The following is a 26,901-nucleotide window of genomic DNA, read 5'->3' on the forward strand; positions in this document are numbered from 1 at the left end:
ACTAAGATGGCTACCTCTGTTACTATTCAACATGCAGTTCATTGAAGTATTTCCTTAGGGCTCAATATTATATGAGAACAATAATAATTATTCAAATAATACTTGTATTTAAATTGCTCTTTCCAAAGAGAGTCTCATGCCAGTCAAGAAATAGATCACCGGCCTGAAGGGATTCCAGTCTGTGGTTTCAACAGAGTGCTGTTTGTAGCTTCTGGTGGCATGATCAAAAGGCAGCCCAACAAATCATACCAGGACTGATTCTCTTGGTGCTTGTTTACATGTAGTTTAGTGAATAGAAAGCTGGGGTGTAAGTCTATAACATACTGGACTGCTGTGCACTAAATGGCCATCTGAACCCTGATGCTGCACATTAACCGTTCTGTAGTGCACTTTGAACTGTTCATACAACAGTATGTTAAAGATTACTGCAGTACGTCAGTGCACAGTAACAGGGTCCACACAGTGGCTTAGTGTGCAGCAGGCTATCATGGTATACATTCACACCACTGCTTGCATTTCATCTCCAGGTACTCTGCCCTCAGTTACACAGATGTAAATCTGGCCTATCGCCACTGGAAAGCAGAATCTGGCTCACTGGCTTTTTTTTTTTTTTTTTTTTTTAAATGAAAGTAAAATAACTTAAAACATAGTTTAAACGGATCATTTAAAACTTCCTTCACCAAACAAGGGTCCTTTACCAGTGAAGCAGATTGCATCGGGAAAGAGACACTGAAATATCTTGAGAGAACCTGCTGGAGGACCACAAAAAAACACACCTGACTGTTTACTCTTTGTTGTCACCTGCCACCTCACACTGGAATCCATATAGGGTGTCATTAAACAATTACAGCCCATACTCGCTGGGGACCACATACTGAGAGAGAACTTTTTCAAGCCCTCTTTTTTGCCTCCAATCTTGTTAAGCTCACCAGAAGCCAGCTTTGTATAGACCAGGCACCAGGCTTGTCTAGAACAATAGATAACCTGCAGACATACATATCTCTGCTACTATAGTGATCAGTACCCCCCAGAATATACCTGTCAAGCTCCCTGCGTCCTACGCATGTTGATCACAAAATGTGGTGACCCTCATCCAGCACAATAAAAGCCCTAGTAGCAAGTGTGTGGGTGAAATGAGGCTATTACTGTGGTCTGTAATGAGCTCACACAGGAAAAAAACATAAAGAACAAACCCACCCTATCACCTGCAGATGAACACTTTTCAGAGAACAAAAAAAGCAGTTATGTAGCACTTAAAGACTAACAAAATAATTAATTAGGTGACTTATTAGGTGGGGATAGACCCACTTCTTCAGACTTGGAGATAGTGCTGGACTGGAAATAGCCTTTTTCACGAAATGATCACTCCATATTTGACCTCTCTCTTCTCTCACTCAAAGCATACCTCCCCAGCGCATTCAAAATATGAGCCTAGGAGCATGAATTGATTTGCTAGACACTTAAAATCAAGACACTGCCCATTACATCAATCTGTAACGTACTAACTCTCCTTTGTCCAACTGAACTGATGTTAATTTCTCATTTCACCTTGAATTGTCTCTTGCAACATTTGAAAACACCTCATGCTTAACAATCTGTTCTGCCTTAGCTGTGACACACTGTGACACCAGACCTGAAGAAGAACTCAGTGGAAGCTCGAAATCTTCTCTCTCTACAGTGGAAGTTCATCAGTAAAAGATATTCTCATCCATCTTGTACCTGAAATTAAGCATTTATCTTACTCGTTAAAATTGACCTGATGATTACGATACTAGCCTTGGTTAAGGGAAGGTAGTTTCAATTTCTAACTCTATTTCTCAGCCTATTAGTCCTGAATTTTCCAAAGGGACTATAGATTGTGATTGCCTCAATTTTTGAGTGCCCAACTAAAGTCACTTTAAATTGAACTGGTTTTCAGATAGTGAGTGTTCAGCACTTGCTTAAAATCAGGCCCTCTAATGTGTCTTACCTTGGGCACCCAAAAATTGAGGTAAAATCACTAATCACTGTTTAAAAATATAGGCCTTAGTTCCTATTCAAGCAAACTTCCATTCGAATCAAAACAGGTCCCAAGTAGTAAGTTATAGCAGAAGAAATAAGGAAATACGGCAGCCACCTCAGCTTTATTTTATGATGTCATGTCAAATTATTAAACGCACATGACTATATTCTTAAGTCCTTTTGCCTGAGAAGAACAAAAGTAACACTGCAAACTTCCATTGATTTGAAGGGAAAATCATCTTGGAAGCAATTAACAGAACTGTGCAGAGAATTTGTTTATAGCATTTGCTCAGTTAGTCTATAGTAGCTTTAACATTCCTCATTTTAGTAAGCACTTACATTTATTGAAGCTATAAAAAATGAATCTTAATGGTACCATTGTATTGTATTAGCTGAAATTTGACCAAGCACTAATGGATCAATAGAGGCGAGACAAGCAGGCTGCACTGGAAAATTGCTGATGTTAACATGATGAATCCCTAGAAAAAATACGCCTAGCTTTATTTTAAAAGCATAACATTTCCCCAAACTGGGGGTTAATAAAGGAACATATCAAGGGGCTCAGGTCTGTTTTGCCCCGTTATGTTATGTGATGTGGAGGGGAAAAAATAATTCTGGAAAATACTACTGTTAGCCATGTGGGGAGGAAAGAAGCTATCATAGAATGTTTATCTCTTGACAGCTGTCATCTTTCCCTTCCACAAAAAATGTATGAAGCTAGATGACCATATCAGAAAAGGGGAGACTGACTAGAAAATAGTGGGAGGAGCCAGGGAACAGCTGCTTTCAAATATTTTCACCATCTTACACAGATTAAATTCTGTTTTTAAATAGGTGAAGTAGGATTAAGCTTGCTTAAAACATTAACTTAAGTGTTCTGTGACTCCTTCTGTAGTAGTTCAGCATATGCACTGTTAGCAAATGGCAGCATGGTTGTAAGCTAGTTCTGGGGGTGATGGTCCTGAAAGGATCATGGATAAGTGACTTCCTTCTCATGCTTGCCTTGGAAAGTCATGGCTAGGATTTCTTATAGATTTGTGGTCTCTGGTTGGCTGGCTTGGGTCAGCTGATTCAGGTGCACAGGGCTCTGGCTGCAGGTCTAAAAATGGCAGTGTGGATGTTCAAGCCTGGTCTGGAGCATGAGGCATGAAACCCACCTTGACCCATAGGCAACTACCATTCGGGAATATACAGGCCAACTGCCAAACTGTAAAACCAGTGTGATTGTGGCTTGTTCTGTACCGCTTTCTGTGCTATTATGCATGAGAGAACATAGGTTCTAGTATAATTTATGAGCCTTCTAGAAAACCCAATTCCTGGCTGTGACATCTTTTCCCTTGGAATATGGGTTGACACTAGAGAAAGCTGGTCAGTGGGGATTGTTTAAAGAACCTGGTGCACTGCCGTATCCCAGATGCTGGTTGATTCTGTTAGCTTTGATTTAACTGGCATTGAATAAATACAGATGCAGTGCAAGTCCATTGGGGCACATGATCTTGCAGCTGAGAGGGCTGACAGTCTCCCTCTGAGATCAAAGGCTGGTTTTCGCTGGATGGGGGAAGGGTGGCTGGAGCAGGTAGTTATGTCTGGTGCATGTAGGGTCTCGTTCCCAAAAGCTAAGAGAAACTCTTGTCAGTGAGTGTCCACTCTGTTTAAAACCATGAGCGGAACTCAAAAAGTGCTGCTGGGAATAGGTGTTGTATAACCCAACTGATACAAAGGCTCCTAGTGCATCTCCCCGCTCCTCCCAAGCAAACGCCACACAGATGGGGTCTTTCCCACACCCAGCCACTTCATGTGGCTAGCCCCCAACTCAATGAAAGGACATGCCTGCTGTGCAGTGCAGACCATGCTGCCAGGCAGTGCCATGTCCTGGCTTGTGCACGGTGAGGGCTCCAAAAGTGGGAAAGATTTTCAGTGACAGGTTTCAGGGACTTGCTGTCACTGGTCGGGGGGAAAGGACCATTTGAACTGGCCCTTCAAATGACAACGCCCCTCTCCCCACGATATCCCCCTAATGGGATGTGGAGGGGCTAGACCCCACACAGTCAATCGGGGCTGGCCCCCCTGCCTGAGCAACACACTCAAGGGTCCTTGTCAACTGGCCCGTCAACCAAAAATCCCCCTCCCCTCCACCTGAGCAACACACTAAAGGGACTGGTTCAACTGGTCCTTTAACACACAACCCCTTGACACCTGTAATAGGGGACCAGATATGGCAACCCCATGCCTGAAAGGCTAGTTGGTCTCTCAGGTAGAAGCCATACCATTTTGCCCAAGCAGGGGTGCTCTTAAGGGAGGGAAGTGGCTGGAGGGCCGGTTGAGATGGTGATCTCAGGGCACTGAGTCATTCATGCATGTGGGGATTTGGCAAGCTCCACCCCCCACGTTGTATATGTCTGTGTAATGAAGTGGGAAGCCAAAAATCCTGCATCACAAAATATCTTTTTTCCTCAACTTTACTATTCTTCTCTTTCTTCAAGCTGTGCACTGTTCCTGCAATGTTTTCAGGGATGATGTTTCTGGATTCAAGGGTGGGTGCGGGGGAATGGCTGGAGGGCCAGATGAGGTGAGACAGACTTCTGGGTGATCCCAGGTCAGTAGGACAGACCCCCTGCTTGGCACACTATACCTTCTGAAGCCAGTCTGTTTGATTTTTCCTTCACCTGGGATTCCTACTTTTACTTCTTTCACTCGGGGGAAAAATGGCTGTTTGCTTTCCATGGGAGGGAATGAGGGCAATGCAGTGTGGGAAGATGACATAACATCCCCACAACCACTTGCGTGTCATTTTTTCCCCCATGCTGCACCAGCAAAAATATTCAGAGTGTTAGGGGGCTGAGGGAACTGTGGGATAGGTTTCCACACTGCACTGCTGCAACAGTCGATGTTTGTGGAGAGGTGAGGATAATCAAATTTGAATTTTATAAAACACATTTTAATAAAATGGAATTTACATTGTAGTGTAGATGTAGCCTCACTCTTCTTTGAGAACCCCAGCCTCCACTATTACTTTCTGAAACTCCAGCCAGTTACTATGCTACCACCTTGTAGGTCACATGATTCTCTTTTTTACATCTGCACATACAGCAGATTCAACCATAAATTCTACACTAAAGGTATTTAAAGATACACTTTCAGATTTGTTTGTAGCCATTGTTTTAATTTTGTTTAAATTCTAAATAGTCTCTGTTTTTATATAAACATTTTCATTGAGACAATAAACCACAAGCAACCACTCCAAATCTGTATATTTTAGAGTTTTGTCTGTTTGATCAAGAATTGCTACTGAACAGTTAGAGCTAGGACCACCACATTCCGTATACAGCTTCCTCTGATCATAACTTAAAGCAGCAAAAGGATTTGATTGAGCAAGGAAAACGGGATGTGCCTGGAATAGTACTGCTTCTCGTGAAACCAAACAGAAAAAAAGACAATTACCAAATCAAGTACAGTTCTCAAAACTGACATAACTGAATGAATGTTGAAAGAGACTGAATCAAGGTGAACCAGCAAAATAGGATGAATCTGGAATGGGATTGCTTCTCAGTAAACCTTCCAGAAAAGAGATAAAACAGAAAAAATTGGAGTAGTGTTTTGTTTTGGCACAGCTAAATTAATACTTAAGGTTTGAAAAGCAGAAGAAAATGTTATTGGAAACCAAATTGATACTAGCCCTCTTTTGTTAAAGCATAGAACATGAGTTTATAGGGATGAAAAAAATGCACTTGATGGAATTTCCATTTAAAAATATTAAACATTTTAATAATTCCTTTTTAAAGAATTCTGAAATTAAAATTAACTTAATAAAAATAACACTGTTTTTGAAAAAATATAGTAATTTAAATAAATCATGTACATTTTCCTTTTATTTTCCAAATCCGCCCCAAACTCTTAATTGAGTTAAGGAAATGAGCAACACTGGGTAAATCTCCTAATACACAATAAAGCATGCATCAATGTGTATATACTTGGCTATTCCCAGGGGAATGCTGCATTATTTCATCTGTGCATAATAAAAGAGCTGCACACATTTTTAGTTTTTTGCGGTGGCAGGGGGGGAGTTTCTTCCAGAAAGTTACTGCAGGTCTTCCTTTTGCCCACCAGAGGGCACTGTGGCAATAGAACAGAGCAGCTGCTCCTTGCCATTTAAAGAGCTTGCCTGTCCGCCTGCCTTCATAGCGCCTGCCAGGGTAGGTCAGTGGTTGGGGGGGGGGGCGGCGAACAGTGGTGGAACGCTGGTGAGTCAGACAGGGGCTCATAAGGGCTAGTGTGGGAGGACAGGCGGGGACTGAATAGGTGCGGAGGCACAGGGCCATACGGTGACAAGAAGGTGGTGCAGGGATCACATGTGGAAAGTTGTCTTCAGTGGGAGTGAAAGGACACATGGATAAGGGGTACAGGGATACATGGGGATTGGAACAGATGTGCCTGACTGAATGGGAGGGGCCAGTAGTCAGCCAGAGTCACTGTGAGGGAAGCTCCGAATCGCTCCTTGCCCCTTCCTTCCCCCCGACTCCCCCTCAAAAAAACCAAACCAAAAAGAAAACAAAACAAAACAACCTTCTTCCATACCATACTTTTCCCACACATACCTAACAATCCTCCAGGTTCACACCCAGGTTCTTCCCCAGCAATTACTTCCCTTCCCCTCACCTCTTCCGTTACCCCTCACTTCCCCAAGCCTTTTCGACTGCTTTCAAAGGGTGCAGGAAACACAGTTCTGTATTGTAGTTTAAACAAATTACTACTCCGAGTTCTGTATTAATATGCCCAGTAAGGAAGCAGTTTTTGAAAAGAAAACATTTCCTTAATCTTTTTGTTGTCTGTGCTGTTACAGTGATACTTGCTGACAGATGTCTTGAATAAAGACCAAAAATGATCAAAGCTGCTTTGATTGTATTGTGTTATTTTGACAAATAAAATATGGAGACTTTTGCAGAATTTGAAAAAAGTGGTGCATAAAATTTTAAATATTTTGTTGTAGAATTTTTCATATTTCAGCCTAGCATTCTCCCAAGGGTAGTGCCTGAGAGCTCGGAGTATGAGGAGAGGTACAGCTGGATAAGAGCTGAGGGAGAGCAAGACCAAAGCACAGAGCAGTGTAAATGACTGTTAGAGTGAAGGAGACTCAGGCCTAGGACCTGGAAAAGTAAAATGAAAAACTGAATATTAATGTTTGGCATTCTTAGTGTAAGCCTGTGGGCTGGGGACATCTGAGTTCTGTGGTTGGCTGGAGACGCACTATTTGACCTCTTAATCTGCATTTTTTTTTTATCTGTAAGATAGGGACGGGTATGTCATAAGGACAGTTGCATATGAAGGGTGGTATAAAGATGGTTAGCGCTACAGCAGTGCGGATTATTAATGAAATTCACCAGGATCCAACTGATCTTCTAAGAAAAGCACATTTGAGACACCACCTCATTTTTAGCCTAGCTACTGCTGTGTGCCTACACTGCACACAATCACCTGCACACTTCCCCCTTTATGGTATCCTGAATAATCTCTCTAAACAGCTATCTATTTTTCATGTGTTTCCTGAAGAGGCCTAGTAGACGATTTGAGGACATTAAGATAAATATGCTCTTAGCAACTCTCATATGGAGAAAAAAGCCCCTATATTATATGGAGGCAGAAAACACTGTTGTGTGTTTTTTTTTAAAACTCAGATTTCCCTTTTCATTGTTCCGTGGGAGTTGTGGTTTGCTGACCCAGCCCATCATGGAACAGGCAGAAAGCATAACCTCCTGCCCCAGTGGATGTCCTGAGATCTACATAGAATTAAGCAGCTGAGTAGCTTGTGGGTCCTCTTTACCCCGGCAGCCTGGCTATTCCTCTGTTGCCAGTGGCTGTTTCTCCTCCTGTACAGTAGCAGCCACAGAGAGTACCTCATGGGAGTTATCTTCTCTTAGTTACCTAACTGGTTGACCACTTGGTCAACATAGAGCATTCTGCAGACTTCAAACTTCCATCTGCCCCACCATCAAACCCACCATGAATTCACATGATTGTTTGGACGTGGAATGGCTGAGCAGGAGACAAGACGTTTTCAAAGGTCTAGTGCTAACGTTTATCCCTGAACAAGTATGCGTTTTCTTCTTACGGCCCCAGGTGGCTATGGTGGCATCTTTGTGAGTATAATTTAGAAAACAAAAGAAGTTATAGAGGATCAGGATGTCTCCTGTCATAAATGTTTAATAAGGAGAAGTGTAGTGCTTATGAAGTAACAAGGACTAATATGGAAGTGCCATATGTACATAAATTTTAATGTCTAAAAATACCTTCCACGCTTTAGAATGCAGAGGGGAGTGAAGAGTTTGAAGGGATGATATAAATGGAGCACAGGACTGGTCACTGACATGAGTGTTCATAACATAAGGAGCTTCTTCTGAGTCATTTTAATTACCTTGAACTCAGCTGGCAGGCAAGTGGGTGAAATGGGTCTCATCAGACTTACTGTTTTCTGGACTCATTCCGGAAAGCAAGTCCCAGAAACGTGCTGTCCAAGCTGTGATTTCACACTGCCTACATTCATGCATTTACTGATCAGCCTCTTAAAGTGCAGCAGTGGTGGATTTGAGATTTTTTTTGCCTAATATGGGATTAAGAAATCCTAACTGAGAATTCATTAATTTTCCTGCTGCATTGAAAATGACAGGTTCCACTCCATTTGATAGACCCCTGAACTGATTGCCAATCCGATGATTAGTTGTGTCCAGTTTTGCACCTTTCTAGACACCATATCAAACAAGACACTCTTTGATGTTAGAATTGAGAGAGGAAGGACCAGTATTTTCAGTTTGCTTGTCTACACTAGAGGTTTAGAGGTTTGATTCTGTTGTAACTCAGGTTAATTGAATAGTGTGAACCACCACCCCATTGTCCAGGAACAGGTTGTTCCTGTGTAGTTAATACCCTGTATGAGTAAACTAATACATTCTCAAGTTACAACATCAAAAACTCTGCTCTGCATAAGACGTCAATGTGCATACCAAGCACTAGTGTTACCCAGTGCTTTTATAGTTTAAAAGAGAGAGAGAGAGAGAGAAGCTGGTACTCAGGTGGCTCCCGAGTCTCCCACCCCTGCCAGTCCTGCTGCCGAGGTGCCAGTATTCAATGCCGGCAAGTACCAGCGCAAAAAAATGCACTGGGGTTACTTAATGTGTAGAACTGATTAGGGTGTCGGTTCTCCTGAGTTCTGTTCCCAGTGGTGCTACTGATGTGTTGTGTGACTCTGGATGATTTCTGTGTATCTCAATACTTCATCTCTAAAATGGGTATGATAACATTTACCAGTTTCGCATTTATGTTGTGAATTTTCAATACTGTGGGGAAAAAGTTTGAGATTCTCAGTTTAATGGTGTTGAGAACTCAATTTATATTTGAATTACCCAAGTTAATAACTTGAACACTGCATGGGGTGGAGATCTTGCATTTAAAACACACCTTGGCTACGTCTACACGTGCCCCAAACTTCGAAATGGCCATGCAAATGGCCATTTCGAAGTTTACTAATGAAGCGCTGAAATGCATATTCAGCGCTTCATTAGCATGCGGGCGGCAGCCGCGCTTCGAAATTGACGCTCCTTGCCGCCGCGCGGCGTGTCCAGACGGGGCTCCTTTTCGAAAGGACGCCGCCTACTTCGAAGTCCCCTTATTCCATGGGAATAAGGGGACTTCGAAGTAGGCGGCGTCCTTTCGAAAAGGAGCCCCGTCTGGACACGCCGCGCGGCGGCAAGGAGCGTCAATTTCGAAGCGCGGCTGCCGCCCGCATGCTAATGAAGCGCTGAATATGCATTTCAGCGCTTCATTAGTAAACTTCGAAGAAGTTTGGGGCACGTGTAGACACGGCCCTTGAGAGATAATTACAGTATCATTAGCACTTATAGAAGCTCTAGACCTAAGTTTTCAGTGGACTTTCAAGGACATGGTTATTATTTGTCTGTGTAGATCTTTCCTTTCAGATGCTTCTTTTTAAATAAGGACTGTAATATTCTCTTCTGTTTGGAGGCACTGGCTTGCTACAGGAAGTGGTGTATCTGGTGAGTCAGGGAGCTGACCCCGATGAGATTGGATTAATGAATATAGATGAACAGCTTCCAGTCCTAGAGTATCCTCAGCCTGGTCTGGACATCATCAAGGTACACTTGATTTCACTGCAAATCTTTCAGCATTCAGTCAGTTGCTTCTTTATAGCCTCATATTTATTACTATTCCCTTCCATCCCATTTTTTCTCCTTTTTGGTACTCAACCTGCTCAGTTTGTTTTAATGATTTAGAATGTTATTGGTTTATTATTTTAAAAATATCTTATTGTACTTTGTTTTGTTTTTAAACACATTACTCAGTGCTTAAATGCATGGGTGGTGGTGCTCTGGGTATAAAGATACTCTTTTTCTTTTTGCTTAAATAAGTAGAAGGTAACTCAAATCAGGAAGCTTTGTTTTGTTCCCTAGCTTCTCCTTCCCCTGGCTGGGTCTGCGTAGAGGTTTTGATCACGAGTGGGTGGTAGGCAAAACCTGGATGTCTCTGAGGTGGTTTGGAAAGTACAGAATATTTTGCAGAAGATGCCATCTGAAAAGTGGTCATGAAAACTAGTGACTTAGCCCTGGTCTGCTAGGCGAAAGAAATCCAGTAATCTAATCTACCGGCATTTCTGTAAGGAGTTAAATACAGACCCAAATAGCAAATTATTAATTAAATTGGATAAGATGGGGATTAATTTGAGAATTGAAAAGCGGATAGGGAACCGGTTAAAGGGGAGACTTCGACTGGTCATACTTAAAGGTGAACTGCTGTGTGTTTGCTAATAAAGTCAGTAGATGACACAAATTTGGAAGGTATTGCCAAAATGGAGGAGGACCAGAATTTCATAAGATCTGGATGACCTTGTAAAGTGGAGTAGTAGAAATGAGATGAAATAATGCACATAGCAAAGTCATGTGCTTAGGTACTAACAACAAGAACTTTTTCTGTTAAATTGTGAAGTCCTGTGGCACCTTATAGACTAACAGATGTATTGGAGCATAAGCTTTTGTGAGCAAAGACCGGCTTCATCAGATGCATGAATTGGGTCTTTGCCCATGAAAGCTTATGCTCCAATATGTCTGTTAGTCTATAAGGTGCCACAGGAATTCATATTGTTCTCGAAGATACAGACTAACACAGCTACCTCTGTGATTCTGTGAACTGGGGAGCTATCAGTTGGATGCAACAGAAGAGAAAAAAAGAGTTGGGTTTATTGGTATGTCAGAGGATATCCATGAGCCGCCACGGTGATGTGGCCATGAAAAAAGGCTAATGCAATCCTAGAATGCATCCAGCAAGCTATTTCCAGTAGAGAGAGGGATGTATTACTCAATTAGATGTATTAGACAATTTACTTATTTAAACCCTTGTACTCCGAGTGGCACGTACGTTATCTACAAGTCTCCTCCACTTGACTCTGTCTTGGGACAAAGCTTCCAGCTGACTCCAGGAGTACCCCAGTTGTTTTCCTTCAGTCTCACTAGGTGTTCTCCATATTGTCCAAGGTCTTCCTCTTTTGCATTTTCCTTGTGGGTTCCATGTGAGAGCTTGACAGACTGTGCTTGGATGATGGTTTTCTGAGGGTGTGGCCTAGCCATCCTCACTTTCTTCTCTTGATTTGAACCTCAGTTGGTTCTTGTCCTGCTCTCTTTCAAAGCTCCTCATCTGTGACAAAGTCTTGTCATTTGGATTATACAAGGAACTGATTGGGCTTGTTTATAATATGTGCAGTTCTGAACAAAAAGCAGTCAAGTAGCACTTTAAAGACTAGCAAAATGGTTTATTAGGTGAGCTTTCGTGGGACAGACCCACTTCTTCAGACCATAGCCAGACCAGAACAGACTCAATATTTAAGGCACAGAGAACCAAAAACAGTAAGCAAGGAGGACAAATCAGAAAAAGATAATCAAGGTGAGCAAATCAGAGAGTGGAGGGGTGGGGGGGAAGGCCAAGAATTAGATTGAGCCAAGTATGCACACGAACCCCTATAGCGACTCAAAGTTCCCATCACGATTTAAACCACGTGTTAATGTGCCAAATTTGAATATAAAAGCCAGCTCGGCTGTTTCCCTTTCCAGAACGGTGCGATAATTCTTCTTCAGTAACACACATACCTTTAGGTCATTGACAGAATGCCCCATTCCATTAAAATGTTGACTAACTGGTTTGTGGATCTGGAGTGTTCAAAACATTCTGTCAATGACCTAAAGGTATGTGTGTTACTGAAGAAGAATTATCGCACCGTTCTGGAAAGGGAAACAGCCGAGCTGGCTTTTATATTCAAATTTGGCACATTAACACGTGGTTTAAATCGTGATGGGAACTTTGAGTCGCTATAGGGGTTCGTGTGCATACTTGGCTCAATCTAATTCTTGGCCTTCCCCCCCACCCCTCCACTCTCTGATTTGCTCACCTTGATTATCTTTTTCTGATTTGTCCTCCTTGCTTACTGTTTTTGGTTCTCTGTGCCTTAAATATTGAGTCTGTTCTGGTCTGGCTATGGTCTGAAGAAGTGGGTCTGTCCCACGAAAGCTCACCTAATAAACCATTTTGCTAGTCTTTAAAGTGCTACTTGACTGCTTTTTGTTTTGATAGTGTATAGACTAGCACGGCTTCCTCTCTGTTACTATTCAATGTGCAGTTCTGGTGTTCCATGTTCAAGAAAGATTAAACTGGAATAGATGCAGACGAGGACTCCCCTGGGATGATCAGATGAATGGAAAACATACCTTATGAGATGAGACTCAAAGAGCTTGGATTGTTTAACCTAATCAAAGGTAGTCTGAGGGGAATATATAATTGCTGTCTATAAACACATGAGAGGGATAAGTACCAGGCATGGAGAGGAGTCATTTAAGTTAAATCCTAGTGTGGACACAGGAATACATTGGTGTTAAACTGGCCATCAACAAGTTGAGGCTTGAAATGAGATGAAGGTTTTTCATCATCAGAGGAGTGAAGCTGTGGAACAGCCTTCTAGTGGGAGCCTTGGAGGCAAAAAAACTAGCTGGCTTCAAGAGTAAGCTTGATAAGTTTACAGAGAAGATGGTATGCTGAATCTCCATACAGTGGCACATAGCCAGTCTCTGACTCCTAGCGGCAAATATCTCCAACAGATCATGATGGGACGCTAAATGGGGACGGCTCTTAATTACTAGAGAGAGTTCTTTCCTGAGTATTTGGATGGTGGGTCTTTCCCACGTGCTCAGGGTCGAACTGTTCAACATATTTGGGGTCAGAAAAGAAATTTTCCAGAGGGCAGATTGGCTGAGACTCTGGGTGGGGGAAGGTTTTCCTTCCTCTGCAGCATGGAGCTTGGGTCACTAGCATGTTTTTAAACTAGTAGAGGAGTGACCTTTAAAGTCTAGGAGTTTGTGCTTAAAACTTAGGTTAACGTAGTTCTGGTGCTTAAAGGAATGAAAAATTCACCCCTATTCTGTCAGCCTAAGCACCGTCACTCAGGGAGGTGCAGTTCCTACAGTTAGAGCCTTTCATGGATACAAATTGGTATCTGTGTCCGCACCTGCAAAAATGTTCTGTGAATGTCTGTGGATTCACAGGACTCTAAAAAATGGGGTCTTGATCCATGAACAGGGTTCACAGGAACTTCTGCAATACAAATAATGATAGTGAATGAGCTTAGTGTTAGTTTGCGTACAGATAACTGCATTGCAGATAAGGAAGTGAAGAAACAGATTGACAGAGCTAGACAGGTACCCAGAAGCCACCTGCTACAAGACAGGCCTTGCAAGGAAATCCAGAGAACACCACTGGCCATCACATACAGCTCCCAGCTAAAGCCTCTCCAACGCATCATCAGGGCTCTGTAACCCATCCTGGACAATGATCCTTCACTCTCTCAGACTTTGGGAGGCAGGCCTGTCCTTGCCTATGGACAACCTGCCAACCTTAAGCAAATTCTCACCAGCAACTATAGACCACAGCACAGTAACTGTCAACCTGGAACCAATCCCTGCAACAAACCTCACTGCCAACTCTGCTCACATAACTATACCAGCGATATCATCCGGAACCTAACATCAACCATACCATCAGGGGCTCCTTTACCTGCACATCTACTAATATATTATATGCTATCATGTGCCAGCAATGTCCCCTTGCAATTTATATTGGCCAAACTGAACAGTCTGTATGTAAAAGAATAAATGGACATCAAGCAGAAATCAAGAATGGCAACATACACAAACCTGTAGGAGAACATTTCAATCTCACTGGACACTCAGTAATAGATTTAAAAGTAGCAGTCCTACAACATAAAAATTTCAAAAATAAAATGGAGAGAGAAATCTCTGAGCTGCAATTCATTTGCAAATTTGACTCCATCAACCAAGGATTAAACAGGGACTGAGAGTGGCTGGCCCTTACAAAAGCAGTTTCTTTATGCTGGAAGTTCACACCTCCACATTAGATTCTGACAATGGTCTGCATCCCTCCTGACTTTGTGTTTTCTACTCTCTTGATGTGTACTACTGATAATGGGCCATTTCTACCCTGACTGAATAGACCTTGTCAGCTCTGGCCCTCCTTTTTACTGGGACCCCTCTCTTTAAATACTCCTCTGAAACCTGCCCTCCCCATGCATCTGATGAAGCGGGTTTTTGCCCACGAAAGCTTATGCTCCAAAATATCTATTAAGCTATAAGGTGCCACAGGACTGCTTGTTTTTCTGTATATTGCAGATAACAGCTTTATAAACTATAAGCATATGATTTTAACTGCTCTCAGACTATTCAAGAACAGTTCAGAAACTGTCTCAAAGATTATGGCTGGAAAAGTTCTATTTTTAAAATATTTACCTAACATTAATCAACCATTTGATTAAGTGCTGTGCTGGAGCCTAATTCTGAATGTACTTTACACTGCATGATTGAAATAAAGAAAAATGCTGGTAAAAATATTTAGGGTGGGATATGTAAAAGTATTCCACATCCAGCTAATTCTGCTCCTGTTGATGACATTAACTTAAAGGGAGGCAGAATTAGCTAGACCCAGAGTGCTTTTGAAAATTATGCTCCTCATCTTGAAAAACCCAAAGGTAAAAAGAATGTAAGAGGTTTGCAGATAACTCATTGCTTGAAAAATCTCTCTCTCTCTCTTAACTTGTGACCTTTGGAAACAAATGCAAACCCATGATCAAATTCTTAGCCCATTTGTTTGAGCAGTGAGTTTGTGAGTGGAAAGCAGTGCACCAAATATACCTTAAGAACAGCTGTATTGCATTAGACCAGAGGTCCATCTAGCACAGTATCCTGTCTTCTGACGTTGGCCGATGCTAGATGCTTCAGAGGGAGTGAACGGAACAGGTAGTCATTGAGTGATCCCCTGCCTGTCATCCATATCCAGCTTCTGACAAACAGAGGCTAGGAACACCATTCCTACCCATCTTGGCTAATAGCCATTGATGGATCTAACCTCCACGAATTTATCCAGTTCTTTTTTGAGCTCTGTTAAAGTCCTGGTCTTCACAACATCCTCTGGCAAGGAGTTCTACAGGCCTACTGTACACAGCATGAAGAAAAACTTCCTTTATTTAGTTGTAAACCTGATACCCATTAATTTCATTATCTGACCTCTAGCTCTGGTTTAACAATTCAGGAAGAGATGCCAGCCACCTTTTCTGCTGTGAGAAATGTTTTTTTTCTTCCATTTTCTTTTAGGAGCTCACATCTCCGCGCCTCATAAAAAGCCACCTACCATATCGATTTTTGCCTTCAGACCTCCAGAATGGTGATTCCAAGGTAAATTAATTAGCATTTGATTTAGCTGTACCACCTACTAGTGCTTGGACAGTTTGAGAAATGAAGGAAATACATTTCTATCATGATGGATTTTTTCAATTTCATAGGTAATATACATGGCTCGTAACCCCAAAGACTTGGTAGTGTCCTATTACCAATTTCACCGTTCCCTAAGAACCATGAGCTACAGAGGAACATTTCAAGAATTCTGTCGAAGGTTTATGAATGACAAGTGTAAGTGTATGATGCGATCTGTTTATTTACTTTTACTTCTGTATTGCATTTATTATTATAATACTGATATATAAATTTATTTTTGGTGATATTTTAGTTGCTTCATGGACACTGCCAACTGATTTTTAATGGGTGGATTCATATTGTAGAATTTCTCCATGTAGAGGAAAACAATGGTCATGTCATCTAAACAGTTGCACATACTTCAGTACTACGCATTATGGAGTCGGTCCTGCTGTAGTTTAGTCAGGCAAGACTCCCATTGAGGTTAGTTAAGGCATAATCCTGGAATGTGCCAAGTGCCTTGTGGGCGGAGCCCTGCACAGATACAAGTCTACCCAGGGATGTGGATATCCACGGATAGCTATCGGTATCCACTGCTGTGCAGGCTCTGCTCCAAGTAGACACTGCTCCCAAAGGAGAGGAATGTGGTGCTTGTACCAGCATCTCCTCCCCGCCCTAGGGCTGTGCTGCCCCAAGGCCTGTGGCCGGCGGGTCTGTATGACCTCAGACAGGAGATGTGGCTGGATGACAAGGCTGGGGGTAGTTACAGCCACATGGCTGGGAGGAGCTGCCGATGCAAGATGCTGGCTGTTGAGAGCAGCAGCACAGTGCTCCTTTTCTTTGGCCACTGCATTACCTGGGGGTAGAGTCCTGAAGAGGAGCTGATATCCATATCCATGGGTATACATTTACATACATGCAGGGCTCCACATGTGGGAAACACCAGGCATTCTCAGTGGAAGCTGAGGGCGCTCATCTCTTCTTTGGAGTTGCTCAGGACCCAAGAGAATGGTGAAAGTTTTTTTTCTTCATAGTCAAGAAGAAGGGAGCAGACATTATGTGAAAACGGCCTTCAGCCTACATGCAGTGTAGCACACTATAGCTACAATGTCCTGGTTATAGATTTTAACTTTTGATTTTCACTAGTGTTTCCAGAACAATGTTTTGGTGTACAGGGCCATGTCCTCAATACTTAAATAATGAAGAAAATACTGAGTTGCCCTAAAAATTGCATTGCACATAAGAGGAGTCTTTTTATCAAATGTAGATAATGGTTTCCTAGACCATCTACCAATCCTCTGCCTTGAATCAGGGAGGGATACCTCAGTGGTTTGAGCATTGGTCTACAAAACCCAGGGTTGTGAGCTCAATCCTTGAGGGGGCCATTTAGGGATATGGGGCAAATAGATTTATTTAAAGAAAAGAAAAAGGTTGGTGGGGGGGGCAGGGATGGTGCTTGGTCCTGCCAAGAGGGAAGGGGACTGGACTCTCTGACCTCCCAAGATCCCTTACAGCTCAATGAGAGGTGATGTGTATCTCTGCTTTCTGCTGAGCATAGCCAAGTGAAAAGGACATGGATGTTACGTAACATAACTGCCAAAATATCTTCTCATTCCCATTCAGTAATATGCCTAGTGATTGGGAAGCCAGATACACTTTTTTTTTAAGGCTCCCTTTCAGCTGATGAGCAATGTTTCATTATTATTGAGATTGAAAGAATGCTCATCATGCAACACAGTGGACTTTTGCATTGAATGCACAGCTGTAGTAACATACCATTAAAGATCTCATCAGTGCTGACAGAGGCCATACTCTGTTTCAGTGGCGCTCCTCATTAAGAACAGAAGCAATTCAGAAACAAACATACAATCAAAAATTCCCTTGGAAGTATCACATACTTCAGTCATCCAGATGCATTTGTTTTCCTCACTTGTTTCTGTTCATAACAATATTGATCCTATTCCTTGTCACTTACAAAGTTTTCTGTCTCTGCAGTAGGATATGGTTCGTGGTTTGAGCATGTGCAGGAATTCTGGGAACATCGTATGGACTCCAATGTTCTTTTCCTCAAGTATGAAGACATGCACAAGGTGAATCAGATGATAGAGAGAATTTTCTACTGATTGTGATTCAATTAATCAAATTAGGAGTCTAAAGTCAGATCCTAAGCCCACATTTGTATTCCCAAAGGTGTGACCTAATTTTTCAAAGCATTGCTCACAAGCAGCAGCATCCAACTTCCATGAAAACTGTGACGTTATGAAAATCAGGTAATTTTTAAAGAGGATTAATAAGGATTTAAGGTCAAGTCCACAGTGCTGCTCAGACATTTAAATACCAGATGTAGATGTATAAATCACAGATTTAGGCACTGAAGGCTCAGTTTTGACTACTTTTCTATCCACAAAACTCATAGCTTGCGTCTAAACCAGCAGGTTTTTTCCAGAAAAGCTGGGGCCTTTTTTGAAGAAACCTGCAGGGCATCTACACAGGCAGTGCGCTTTTTTTATCTGAAATGGAAAGAATGTGGCCCTTTTTCCAGCACATTTTCCCTTTTTTTTCCTCCCAGATGAGGAAGAGCGCTTTTTTCAAAAAATTATTTTGGGGGGCGGGGGGAACACGTGTAGATGCTCCACAGGCCCTTCTTTTGAAAGAGCACTTCTAATGCACTGGATCCTTTTGATCCCTGTTCTGCTCTTTCATAAGAGCAGGGGCTGTGTGGCTGCTCTCTATTGAGAGAGCAGCTCAGTCTTTGAATGTGCTTTTTTGTGTGTGGACTCCATCTTTCAAAAGAAGTTTTTTCAGAATATCTCTTCTGGAACAACTGCTTTCAAAGGATTGCTGTAGTGTAGACACAGCCATAGGCACCTAAAGTTTCCTAGGCATCTGTGTTTCTGACTTCATCATTTGCTGGTTTTCCCATGTTGGAGTTCAGAGAATTCAACTTTCACATTCAGGAAGGGCATAAGCAGCACAGGATACCATTTTGTGGTTGCAACCTTAACTGCACTTTAGTATATATTTTGCATTTCTATTTTTAATCTTGACATCTGTTAACTTTCACTTGTTTTAAAATATTTTCTCGCAGGACCTTGCAACAATGGTTGAGCAGCTGGTGAGATTCTTGGGAGTTTCTTATGATAAAGCACAGCTGGAATCCATGGTGGAACATTGCCACCAACTCATTGATCAATGCTGTAATGCAGAAGCTCTTCCAGTCGGCAGGGGTATGTGCTATATACGCAGTAACTTCCCAAGGGCGATGTCACAAAAGGATACCTGATGGAGTGATAATGGCCAGGATGTGTTGGCAAATTATTATTTTTAATGTCTTTGAAATAACATAGGGAAAATTCTCATGAGTGTGATAGGAACTTTGGCCATTTATTATGGGGACAAAGAAGACATGAAAGTGATTTAAAAGAAAATAACATCCAGGATGAAGATTTCATATTTACAAATATTTTAAAGGGATAGAGCCAACTTCAGCATTGGTGGGACTGGGTGTAGCACCTTTTAATTTGTCTCTGCTTATATCAGTGATACATTTGGCCCTAAAAGAGGCATTCAGTTGAAAAACAACAAACACCATCACAACCTGGTTGTCAGAGGGAGATGAACATCTAAGCAGCAGCAAAGATAACTACTGCCTATGCTTTCAGGTCAGAAGGGGGCCTTAGATCATTTAGTCTTGTATAACACAGGCCAAAGAATTTCACCCTGTTATTTCTGCATTGATGCCAATGACTTATGTTTGACTAAAGGATGTCTTGCACAATAACGTTGTGTCTTGATTTGTAGACAAGAAGAGATGGAAAATCTATCATTTTCCTTGGTAGTTTGTTCAAATGGTTAATCACCCTCACTGTTAAAAATGTGCAGCTTCTTTCTAATTTGAGTTTGTCTGGCTTCAGTTTTCAATCACTGGCTCTTGTTAGGCCTTTATCTGATAGCTTCAATAGTTCTTTAGTACCTACTTTTTCTCTCCGTGACAGTGTTTATACACAGTAATCAGTTTACTTCTCAGTCTTTTAGATAAACTAAACAGAATGGCTGTCAAGACTACCTCTCAGCTTGTGCTGCGGTGCATATGCAGTACTTCATTAGGCTAAATCTCCCCTGCAGCAACTTCAAAGTGTCAAACTTCAAAATGCCAGCTTGCATGTAGCTGCGGGTCAGCCATGGGTACTTCGAAGTGCCTGTTCTATTTCAAAGTCCCTTTACTCAAAATTTTGAGGAGTAAAGGGACTTCAAAGTGACACAGGCACTTCAAAGAACCCGATCTACACGCAAGCCAGCACTTGAAAGTTTGACACTTCGAAGTTGCCGCAGGGGGAGATTTAGCCTATTATCATGCCCCGTTTAAAGTTGCAGGCTAGTCTAGACACAGCCAATGAGTTCTCTAAGACCTCTGACTGTAAGTTTTTTTTTCTCTCCAACCCTCAGATGACTTCTGTGCCTTTTTGTTGACCCTTTACAATTTTTCAACATCCTTTTCAAAACATAGACACCAAAACTATATACAGTATCCCACTTTTGGTCTCATCTTCTTACTTCTACTTACAACTTCCCTGTTTATACATCTCAGGATAGAATTAGCCCTTTATTACAGAATCACAGAATCATAGGGCTGGAAGGGACCTCAGGAGGTCATCTAGTCCAGCCCCCTGCTTCAAGCAGGATCAACGCCTACCAAGTCATCCCAGCCAGGACCTTGTCCAGCCGGGACTTAAAAACCTCAAGGGATGGAGAATCCACCACCTCTCTAGGCAACGCATTCCAATGCTTCACCACCCGCCTGGTGAAGAAGTTTTTCCTAATATCTAACCTACACCTTTCCCTCTTCAGCTTCTGACCGTTACTCCTTGTTCTGCCATCTGACACAGCATCGTTCTGGGAATTCATGTTATTTAGGCATTATGATTCCTAAATACTTTTCAGAGTTGTTGCTTCCCAGGATATTCTCCTGCATTCTATAAGTACAGCCTGCATTCTTTGTTCCCGGATGCGTGATCTTGCATTTTATTTGAAGGGGTCCAGTTTACCAAGTGATTCAGATTATTCTGTATGACTGTACTCATCATTATTTACCAGTCTGCCAGTCTTTGAATCATCCACAATTTTTGTAAGCCTTGATTTTATTTTTACTTCCCAATCATTGATAAACATAATGAACAGGGTCAGGCACAGCATGATCCCTGTGGAACTTCACTAGAAGTATCCCTATTCAATAATCATTCACCATTGACACCTAGTATTTGAGATCTGTGAGTTACCCCGTTCTTAATCCACTTATTATGTGCTGTGTAGATATTGTGTAGTGCTAAGTTTTTAAACTGAATGTTGTGTTGTACTAAGTCAAATGCCTTAAAAATGCATAATTGTTTCATAACTACATAGTTACCTTTATCAATGAAACATGTACTGTCATTGAAAACAGGCTAGTTTGAGCGGATCTATTTTTCGAAAAGTCATGCTGATGGCATTAATTCTCCTCCTTTCCTTTTTTTATTGGTTGAATAATTTTGCTCAGACCTGACATCAGGTTAAGTGGTGTATAAGTATCTAGATTATCCCATTTTTCTTTTTAGAATATTATCGTGACATCAGCTTGTGATCAGTCTTTATAAGGTGGTGCCTTATTTTCATTTTAAAAAAACATCTGTTACTCTTCAGACCTGGCATGGAAGGACACACTATAGACTGCAGAGAGGCAGTATTCCCTGCTCAGTGCTTGACTGACACAAAGGCGAAAGGTCACTGAGTACTTTTATTCGCCTGTCTGAAAATAGGTATAATAGTAACTCTTATCTACCTCATAGACTGTTCACTGGGGAAGGAGTGTTCTTAACTCAAGTTAATTAATGAGGTAAAAATCCTAGTGAAGATAAAGCAGTTTGTAGTTTTTCACGTGAATTAGCGGGTTGAATTAAAGGATTCCCACCCACCCCCTCCTCACACCCCTCCAGTTTCTGTCTACATCAGTGAGGTAGCTCACTGTAATGAAATACACAGGGCTGGGTCCACAAAAGAGACTTCATCTGAGCATTCCAGTGCCTTATTGTAGTTGCCCAGACCCAGGCTCTCTGTACAGTGCATGGGGACAGTTAGGTGCCTAACAATGGGATCCACAAAAGCCAGAACACTATGAGGAGCCACCTAAACTAGTTAATTGGAAACAGCGAAAAGAGGGGTATGATGGAAACCCTGCCCTCAAAGGGAGCCCTCTCTTGGGGACTTACCACTATCACCTCTCTCCTGGAGGAAAATCATAGCAGAAACACTCTCTGTTCTCCTGCTGGTTTATGGGCTGGTTTTCAGTACAATAGCAGAGCGAAGTTAGCATTTGGCCTGGCCATGCAGTTTTCTGAGGGTGCGGGAGAGTGGGAGAGAGACAAAGGTAGCGGTAACTTCCTTTTAATCCCCAGTGGTAGCTCAGCTAGGGCAAGAAATAAGGCTATAACATTGGTACTGCTGCCTCTTTGCTCCCTAGTAGGTTCTTAAGGAGAGAGGTTTTGTGGGTCTTTTGAATGGCAGCTATAGAAGAAGAAAGCAGGCCTTGAGAACTGGCAGACAGCTGTGCTTTCCCAGCCGGAGGTCACAGTGCAAAGCAGTAAACCAACCTGTATGCCTGGCATTCAGAAGAGTCCTGTGTGTCCCCTATTCCTGTTATCTCTTGTTTTGCATTAGAATCTGCAGGCCTCAGGTAGGGATCAGTCCTCCTCCTTTGTGCTAGGCATTGTACATAAGCTCTTAATTTTTGATAGCCAAGGGAGCTATAGTAGTAATCTAAATGCACTGTCATTTATTTGCTGTTTGCTTTTTATTAAAATTCTTTATTTTGAAATCATTTTGTTTTCTGTCTTTGGCTATTGCAATGTTTTGTTCCTTCAAAATGCAATTTCATTAATGGCAGTTTTATCCTTCTCTGTTCATTTTATGTTTGTACAGAGTGGTAGCAATAACACCACAGTTTTCTGTGATTTGTTCCAAATATTTTTAATTTATCATTTTACCTTATTATTTTGCTTTATTTTGGTTCTTTAATTTTTTTTTCTTTTAGCACATTGACCTTTACTCTGAAGAAAACAGAGCTGCTGTGAAAGCAGAACATTTTGGTTAGCTGTATTACTTGTATTTCCTTCATATCACATCATAAATTACACAGTTGCATGATTCAAATGATAAACCAGGTGGGTGACTTTTTGACAAGCTATCAGTTTCTATGGTTGAGAAATAGATGCTTATAAAATATACTATAGTGTGTTTGATTTGTAAAACTTGTCATTTCTCCCTTAAGTATCAAGAGGGAGATTCAGGAATTACATGGTTCTTTGCTTTTCTTTTTGAGACAATGGGAGAAATCCTTTTTATTACCTGAAGGATAATGTATGCTTTTATGTTGCGCTGTGTACTGTATTTGTCTCATAAGTGTTGCTGGAGCAGAACAGAAATCAGTACCTGACTTCTATGACTGCAAGAATGTTTTTATTAATAATATTAACTGTTCCGTTGGATGCTAGAAAGCTAGTACCAGCATTTGTTTGTCAGAAGCTGTCAGGTTAGGCATTTTCAGTCAATTTCAAAATCTCTAGTGGTGCACACTACTGCAATGTGTACACTGGACCTACTGTAAATTTGAGATATTAGTTTGTGAACTACCCAATTGTCACATGGTTTGTAAAATTGAGGATCTGTTGTAATAATATGCAAAATAAATGTGGCATCCATTATTGTTGTTTTAAAGATACAGAGCCAAGTCCTGCAAGAGTATAAATGCATACTGGATTAAATTCGCCCCTTTTGCAGATGGCCAGTACTTGTAATGTGGCACCTGTTTAGGGGTTCTGTGGGATTTTTGGGGATATGTGAATGAATCGCACCACCTGCAAAGTGTGAGCACCCCCAGTCTCATTTAAGTAAATGAAAACAGAGATTGCTCTTTAATTCATAGGAGGTGCCTGACATCCCATCTGATCAGGTACGTAATTTTAGAAAAGCTGTTGTGCTTTCATGTCACTGGTCTGATTTATGCTCTTTCTTTGTATTTCAGGACGAGTTGGGCTATGGAAAGACATCTTCACTGTGTCAATGAATGAGAAATTTGATTTAGTTTATAAGCAGAAGATGGGAAAGTGTGATCTCACATTTGACTTTTATTTATAGAAAAAGTGCACATGTACGATATCCAAATATTAGCTAGAAGTGCTTTATGCATTCATTTATTACCTGCTGGACAAATTACTGCAGCTCTTATGTGTAACATGACTTAACAACAAACAAAATCCAAGTAAACCATACGAAACACTATTATTCTTGATCCTAAACAGCTGTTTATCCTTCAGCATTTTAATCCTTTGTCAACATGCAAGAACTTCATAGACAATACAAGAATATTCAGCTGTTATGGAATGTATTATATAAGTATAAGGTATGTATCATATATGCAACTGGAATGTACACTTTTTCAGCCCCACATTGATTATTTAATGCATTTTATAGAAGCTTTTCACAAGAAACCTGAATTCAATTCAATAAACCAAATAAAAATGTGTTTCAGAAGGAAGTAAGGAACCGGCCAAACCATACGCTAGAATGATCTCAGGGTTTAGCTGTCACATTTATTTTTATAGTTGGAATATCAAGGACAAAACAATCTTATCCCAATTAATAATGGCTGATGATGGGTGTTCTCTTCAATTTCCTTACTTTCATTATTTGAATGATTTCTAAGTAGATATTGTTTGCTGACATACTTTGCAAGACAAACTCTGTTATGAAACAGAACTGTGATTGTCACTCCATGCACGCATGCGCTTATGTCTGATGGGAGATTGTTGTATTAATAGTGAATGAAATTAATCTCTGTGCAGAGGGCAGGACATCACAAGGGCCTGTTCACCACTCAGTCTCACTTGAGCCCCTCACCATAGGCTTTAAGTGACTTGTACCTGGTGCATGGGGCTTGTGCTGGGCCTCTGGTTCGGAGTCAATTTCTCCGAGGGTTTCTGTGATAAGTGCTGGCTTTCCAAAAAGTCTGAATTTCATCCATTCACAGTGATCCTCTGAGGCAGCAAGGATTTTTTTATGGATTCTGAGCACCTTCACGTTTTATTGATGTCTTGGGAGTTTATGGAACTTAGTATTTTTAGCACTTTTAGACCCTCTCAGAGATAAGCAGAAGATGGACATACATGCTGGTACTAATACATAAACGCACCAGCAGGTCTTGAAAAAGATACTTGAAGGATACTCCAGCAGATGGGAGTATTACGCAATTGATAGTATTTATGCAGAATACAGCTTCAGTAATTGACTGTTGGACATTAATAGTCTGAATTATAATCAGGATTTGAGCTTAATATTTTGAAGTCTTTTTATTTACATATATAACTTGGTGCAGGCTATCGTAATAATGAGTCTACAGAATTATTGTATGTTTGGTCCTTCTGTTAATTACATCTGTGTTTTTAGGTTCTCAGCTGCAGGAGGTCCATTTTGCTGACCTCCTATTAAATCTTCCAAATGCTGTGAGGAAGAACTAGCAAATTTTAATATTTTGCTTCTGTTGGAAAATAACCTGTCAGTACAGCAGTTTGGCAAGTGGTGTGGCTTGACATCATCTTTCCTGGTATATTTGTGAGTGAAACTGCTTTCAGTGAAATTTTATTTCTATTTTTATATTTTTAGTACTGTATGACTTTTAAGCACTATACATTATGCTCCTGTGCTCGCTTGCCTATTTAATAAAGACATGTCCCATGCATGGGAGTTTAGTTATTTATTTCACTAGTATACATAATTTGAGAAGTGTGTCTGTTTTTAGCTCATTTTGTTCTTGTCAATTATCAGAAGGTCAGATGTGCATACATAGTAGCTCTAGCATCTTTTATATTTTTGCTTCAATGACTGGGAACAGGGTGATTCACCCATGGATACTCCTACTGTTGCCTACGGCATCACAACCCTTTTCCTTCTTATTGGTCGAAATTCATCCTTTTGCGGAAAGCTAGTTCAAGGCTCATGCCCACCCAAGTCTCATCTAAGCTCTGGTTTAAGGACTTTGGGCTAAATCCACAAAGGGACTTAGACATTGCAAAACTGATCATTATAACGTCTGTCAGTAAAGCACCTTGCCACACAGTGGAATTCACAGCTGTGTGTTAGGTGTGCAATTCATGGGGAGAGATAGGAAAGCAGCACAAAAGTCATGAAGTTGAGCCCTAGCTAAACAGCAGCAATTGGTTTGAAGGGTGGAGCTTAAGCTCCATCCTTTCAAGGGATGTAGACACCTAAGATGGGGCAGGATGGAAGCACCTCTCTCCATTTGGGATTCTTAGCCACAAACTGTCATGGAGTTAGGCACCTAACACATTTCTTGCAAGAAATGCAGCAGCATGTGCCTCATGATAAGATTTTTATTATGGAGATTAGGGATTCTGTGACTTATGCAACATATTCAGCTTCAACTCCACCCTATGGGGCTGGGGCTGTAACTCTCAGCCACTGGGAGATGCAGGGTCTGGACCTGTGAGCCATGAACCATGGTGGGCAGCCTGGGCTGGAGCTGTCAGTCTCCCACCAGCAGTTAGTGTCCCCAGCTCCCATTGTTTTTAATGAAAATCTCAGACAGGTCAGGGGCTTCTATGAATTTTTGTTTGTTGCCCTTGACCTATCCGACTTTTGTCACATCACTTGGTAAGTGGAATTCAGGCATCTCTGTAGGTGAATAAATGTATAGATTTACCTGTATGATTATATATTTCGTTTGTGTTTTGTATTTATGCTATTATGTCCTAATAGAATAAAATTGTATAATACTGGTGCTTTGTTATGAAGAGAGCCAGTAAGCCTCGGCTAGGAACTGTCAAAACTGTTCCAATTATTGCCTTTGGCAAGATAAAAATAATAAAGAGATCCACTTGCTCCTATATTGACTTGCCACGATTTAGCCAATTCTCTGGTTTGGCCCTGGACAGCTCCCCAGGGTGCCAGATTAGCGATACTCAACCTGTATCTTGGAACAGCTGTTGGAACTCAGTTTTGATAAGTTTTGTTGTTGTAAATCGTTCAAGTCAGAGACTCTGCAGAA

The 26,901-nt window shown here is 41.4% G+C and overlaps 1 protein-coding gene across 5 annotated transcripts in view; it reads left to right on the forward strand.

The window, feature by feature from the left end:
- Positions 1 to 26,616, forward strand: part of SULT4A1 (sulfotransferase family 4A member 1) — a 43,799-nt gene extending 17,183 nt beyond the window's left edge. Inside the window, exons 2-9 of one of the 5 annotated variants that reach the window (XR_012646754.1) lie at positions 10,015 to 10,145; positions 15,711 to 15,791; positions 15,899 to 16,025; positions 17,805 to 17,899; positions 18,898 to 19,036; positions 22,873 to 23,002; positions 23,863 to 24,240; positions 25,284 to 26,616. Coding sequence is in view for 1 of the 5 variants with exons in the window: in XM_075003802.1 (XP_074859903.1) it covers positions 10,015 to 10,145; positions 15,711 to 15,791; positions 15,899 to 16,025; positions 17,805 to 17,899; positions 18,898 to 19,036; positions 23,863 to 23,975 (686 nt within the window). In the remaining 4 variants the exon portion in view is untranslated. Of the gene's footprint in view, positions 1 to 10,014; positions 10,146 to 15,710; positions 15,792 to 15,898; positions 16,026 to 17,804; positions 17,900 to 17,999; positions 18,080 to 18,897; positions 19,037 to 22,872; positions 23,003 to 23,862 lie in introns of those variants that run through there. The other 4 variants (XR_012646756.1, XR_012646762.1, XR_012646758.1 and 1 more) reach the window with 4 other exon arrangements.
- Positions 26,617 to 26,901: the final 285 nt, after the last annotated feature.

This window comes from Carettochelys insculpta, chromosome 1, assembly GCF_033958435.1.
Source record: "Carettochelys insculpta isolate YL-2023 chromosome 1, ASM3395843v1, whole genome shotgun sequence".
Taxonomy (NCBI): Eukaryota; Metazoa; Chordata; order Testudines; family Carettochelyidae; genus Carettochelys; species Carettochelys insculpta.